The 5,289-nt window shown below is 45.2% G+C and overlaps 1 protein-coding gene across 1 annotated transcript; it reads left to right on the top strand.

Annotated features, from left to right (window-relative positions):
• Positions 1–472: 472 nt before the first annotated feature.
• Positions 473–4,435, top strand: LOC100279348 (uncharacterized). Its single transcript, NM_001152367.1, is given in 12 exon segments — positions 473–768; positions 955–1,018; positions 1,512–1,570; positions 1,950–2,025; positions 2,126–2,197; positions 2,288–2,375; positions 2,453–2,833; positions 2,943–3,172; positions 3,291–3,319; positions 3,515–3,617; positions 3,734–3,824; positions 3,910–4,435. Coding segments are annotated over 12 exon segments (1,599 nt in total). The 5' UTR covers positions 473–600; the 3' UTR covers positions 4,148–4,435.
• The last annotated feature ends 854 nt before the right edge of the window (positions 4,436–5,289 follow it).

The raw sequence follows: 5,289 nt of genomic DNA, 5'->3' as shown, positions 1-5,289 counted from the left end.
AGTGCCCGAAATAAAACACTCGGCAAAGAATATGTCACTCGGCAAAGAGCCAAATTCCGGTAGGGTATGAATATGTATGGTGTTTAGTTGCTTCTTCTACTTTGTTCTAATTGATGAATAAAAAATGAATGAGTCTTTCCTTCTTTTCCTCCTGTCAGGAGAGCACATCTCATGAAGTGATCCAAAATTAATAACTACCAATGCTTTTTTCAGCGGTGTTCGTGTATCGTCGCAACGCACGGGCAACTAACTAGTTTTATCAGCGGTGTTCCAAAATTAAATTTAAATGGGCCTAGCCCATAATAAATCCAACAAGCAATAATCCATTGTTTCCCATTTTAATATGGAGGCCGAGTATATGCTACTGCTGAAATCATTTAGCTTCAAGTGCTCTTGCGTAAACTTGAACATTTAGCTTCAAGGCAAACAAAAAAAAACTCAAAAGGAAGTTTATCCCTTCCTATTTGGATACGGCACTGCTACGAGTGAGAGCCGAAAATACCCCTATATAAACAGAATCTATGAGTACTAAGCAGTCCCTCTCATCCATCCAGAGAAGCTAGAGTCCAGGTCTCACTCGCGACCGAGAGCCACAGAGAAATGGGGGGCCCTGGTCGTCCCTGGCACCGGCACGTCTTCCTCGTCGTGTCGCTGCAGCTTCTCCTTGTGGCGCCATGGCAGGACGAGACGGCCGCTCGAGCTCTCAATTTCACCAGGCAGGATTTCCCCAGGGCCTTCGTCTTTGGTGCCGGCACGTCAGCTTATCAGGTAGGTAGGGATCAGTACAGCTAGATCGCGTGAGTTCCGTCGTACATCCTTTTAGTTCAGCCTCTTGGGGGGGTGTTTGAAGAGAGTTCTTGGACTAACTTCATCTTAATTCTCGGTCAACGACTCTACTGATTCCCTGCAGCTTAACGTCATGTTTTGCTTGTGCTTAATTAATTATATATGCAGTACGAAGGGGCAACCGATGAAGACGGAAGGAGCCCAAGCATATGGGACAACTTTACTCATGCAGGTGAACCTTGATTTGCGAATCGTTTTATTTATGTATGTCATATGGTTGGGCTTGAGAGCCCCGCAATTTGAAGGAGAAGGGAGATGATGGAGGTTCATGGGAAGAAAAAGAAGGGAGTGAATAAGAAAGAAGGGAAAAGAAAGAAAGAAAGAAAGAAAGAAAGAAAGAAGGGATTGAACAAGGAAGGAAAGAAGGGAGATGATGGAAGAAAGAAAGAAAGAAAGAGTGCCCTTGTCCTATACTATACTATAGGCAACGTGCAGAAAAAAAAAATGGGGGAAAAACAGGAAAAAGAAACGAAAAAGAAAGAAAAACCAAAGATGTCTTTTTCCCCACACCTTTTGACATTTTGCATTGGAAGGGATTGGAAATGACGTATTCATCGTGTGTACTTTTGCGCCATGCATTTGGACTCTAGTTTTCTGTAGTATGCGTGTGTTTTGGGAGCTAATATTAATGCATCATGTTATATACAAAATGGTTGTAACCGCAGGTAGGATGCCGGACAAAAGCACTGGCGACCTAGGGGCGGACGGCTACCACAAATACAAGGTCTCTCTGCACTCTAAATTTGCTTTGTTGGTTCAGTATACCAAGTCCAATTTTTTTAAAAAAAATGCAATATCCTAGTATGTTATTAGCAGACAGTGATGTTTGGAGACCGTACGTGAAACCATATAATCTTGTTTGTCCCTTTCGTTGGCATATAGTAGTTGGCTACAGCTTCCTTGGCCGATACTTTTCACGCCATACCTTGTGTTGACAAATGGAGTAGCACTAGGCAGGTTTAACTTAACCCTTTATATTATATGGAGTAGAACTTGGCCGATACTTTTGGACAATGTTTGAGTCAAGCTTATAAAATTTTGTCTACAAATAACTACTATGTGCACAGTGGCTTTTTACTCATCACAAAAGGACACATTTTCAGGGAGACGTGCAGCTGATGAGTGACACTGGCCTGGAGGCCTACCGCTTCTCCATTTCTTGGTCCAGGCTTATTCCAAGTAAGACGTACTACTAGCTAGCTAGCACTGTACAGCTAGCAACAAGTTCCAAGTAGTCTCACTCTCACTCACACCACTAACAATGTGTGCACATCATCAGGAGGAAGAGGAGCCATCAACCCCAAGGGCCTCGAGTATTACAACAACCTCATCAATGAGCTAGTAAAACGAGGTCGGTCGATCGTAGGCCATCTACTACTCCCTTAATTAATTAATTAATTAATGAGGCTGCTGGATCTGAACCTGGGGATTATATATTCAGGAATTGAGATACACGTGACCCTGTCCCACCTGGATTACCCTCAGATCCTGGAGGACGAGTACCACGGCTGGCTGAGCCCCAGGATGGTGTAAGAATCTCCTCGTCTGCTTGCTTGCTCGAGCTGCCACCTGCCTGCTGCTGCACGTACTCATCAGATCCCTGCAGGGACGACTTCGAGGCGTACGCGGACGTGTGCTTCCGCGAGTTCGGCGACCGGGTGAGGCACTGGACCACCATGGACGAGCCGAACGTCAACTCCATCGCCGCCTACGACAACGGCGCCTTCCCCCCCGGCCGCTGCTCCCCGCCGTTCGGGTTCGGCACTAACTGCACCGCCGGCGGCAACTCCAGCGTCGAGCCCTACGTCGTCACCCACAACTGCATCCTGGCGCACGCCGCCGTCGCCGCCCTCTACACCCGCAGCTACCGTGCCGAACAGCAGGGCGTCGTCGGCATCAACATCTACACCTTCTGGAACTACCCCTTCTCCCCCGCCCCCGCCGACGTCCAGGCCACGCAGCGCTCGCTCGACTTCATGATCGGCTGGTCAGCATTGTTAGCTAGCTGTGTACGTGTATATATATATATATATGAGTTAGTACTAAGACTATTAATTAATTTAACTCGGTTTGTTTTGCTTCATTATATTAATTAGGATGGTCAACCCGTTGGTGTATGGAGACTACCCTCAAGTGATGAAGAGGATAGTCGGGTCCCGCCTTCCCAGGTTCACCAAGCGGCAGTCGGAGATGGTCCGCGGGACGGCGGATTTCATTGGCATAAACCACTACACCTCCGTGTACGTCAGTGATCGCCCCAACGACGCAGCAGCCGACACCACGGGGCCCCGGGACTACAATGCTGATCTGTCGGCTACCTTCAGATGTGAGTTCTTCCATCTCTTCTCCTTCTCCAGATAATAATATACGTATATATATGTCACAATCTGATTGCTATGCCCTGCTGCTGCCCTTTTTAATTTGCTTCTTCATTGTTGCTGCAGTTTCTCGCGATGATCCAGCTACTGGCCAGGTATATTTATATACTCCCTTCGTTTCGTTTTAACTGTCGCTGAATAGTGCAAAATTGAACTATCCAGTGACAACTAAAAAAACAGAAGGAGTATATAACTCTTCTCTTCTGTAACTGAACTGAGTTACAACCAGCCACAATATATACAGATTTACAGTAGCGTTTTCTTCTTCTTCTTCTTTCTTTCTTTAACAGTTCGTCCCAATCAACATGCCAAGCGACCCGCAGGGACTGCAATGCATGCTCGAGTATCTCAGCCAAACCTACAACAACATCCCCGTCTACGTGCAGGAAAACGGCAAGTGTGGCCGGTGGCCTACTCATCAACATCAAATAAATAAATGGCCAGCAGTTTTTTCTTTGCAATTCTGACGACTCCTGTTCTGCTCTTCCATTCCGTTGCTGATTAACTAGGCTACGGGGCGCTCTTCAACGACTCCATCCATGACCACGAGAGAGCCGAGTACTTGAGTGCCTACATGGGCAGCGCACTCGCTGCACTCAGGTACGCTACGGGATATATATATCAGTTCGATCGTTGTGGCTATATATCGATGGAATAAAATTAACTGATCCAAGGCCTGCTGCAGGAACGGAGCCAACGTGAAGGGGTACTTCGTCTGGTCGTTCCTGGACGTGTTTGAGCTGCTGGCGGGCTACTACTCGCGATACGGCCTCTACCATGTCGATTTTCAGGACCCGGAGCTGCCGAGGACGCCAAAACTCTCTGCGCTGTGGTACAGCAAGTTCTTGAAGAATGAAATCGACATAATAGAGAACGTTGTCAGCGATACTGACGATGCGCGCTCGCATGCTGCTGAACAATGAGTTAGTTTGCTAGCAAGCAGCAGGCAGCAGCACACGACATATCACATATGCATGTCGTAGTAGCGGAGGAAAAGAATGTTTCTTATCCATTCTTTTTTTTTCACAAGTCCACAGAAGCTCAGAATTTTCAGCAGTTGGTCAGGCCCGGAATTCAGTGTTCGTGAATCGTAGCCATAGGCACCCTCTTTGGCTGTAGCCCTGTAGTATGCGCTACGTACGGCAACAGTTGTCATGAGTCACTCTGTCGCTACTGACACAATAAGTAATACAGAAAGGAACTATTACTCTTGCAGTTGCACGTCGACGTTTTGGATTTCTTAACTAATTTGCCTATGAGTGTGGTGCCGGCATCCACCATTTTTCCTATTTGTCACACAAATCCGATGAGCAATAAACCTTTGGGTAACGAGAGGCATGTTAAAGAACTTCCTGTAATCTAGGGGTGGGTGGCCATTTGGGTTGACTAAAAATTTTGGGTTGGATAATTGGAATTTCGGGTATTACAAATTGCTATCTGACTTTAGAATAGAATCGAAAGATATTGTCTAAAATTTTGAGTACCCGCCGATAACTCGAGTTCGGGGATTGCCGATAACCTGAAATTGACAAAACCAACAACTTTGAAAGAATTCTAGTTACATTTTAAGACAATAAACATCAGTCACTCAAATCAAATCATGTCTTCATATCAATTAACAACAAATCAACCATCAAGCTAGGATAGAGCTTCATTGAGCCATACCAAATAATAGATCTACTCTGTACTGAACCACTTCATGTCTTTATATTATGAATAGAAGACCAAAGATTTAAAATATTCCAGGTAATTCGGGATGTTCGGGTACTAGGGGCAATTACCTACCTACCCAAATTAAATTTAGATTTTTACAGTTACTATCAAAAATTGTGACCATGTATTTTCGGATTTGGATATTTCTGTTTTGGATTCAGGTAATTCGGGTTTGGGATTGGGTATCAGGTATTTTACCCACCCTTAATTTAATAGCCTTCCCTCTCTTGTTCAACAAACCTAGGCACTGGATAGTTGAAAGCCTTATATTTAGTTTTGGTAAATTGAGTCAACTAGTGACTAATATTTTGTTAAGTGTATGATTAAGTTAGATCAGATCCACAACAAGATG

The sequence above is a fragment of the Zea mays genome, chromosome 6 (genome assembly GCF_902167145.1).
Source record: "Zea mays cultivar B73 chromosome 6, Zm-B73-REFERENCE-NAM-5.0, whole genome shotgun sequence".
In the NCBI taxonomy this organism is placed as follows: Eukaryota; Viridiplantae; Streptophyta; class Magnoliopsida; order Poales; family Poaceae; genus Zea; species Zea mays.
Note: the sequence above shows the minus strand (reverse complement) of the source record. Positions and strands in the feature narration are given on the sequence as shown.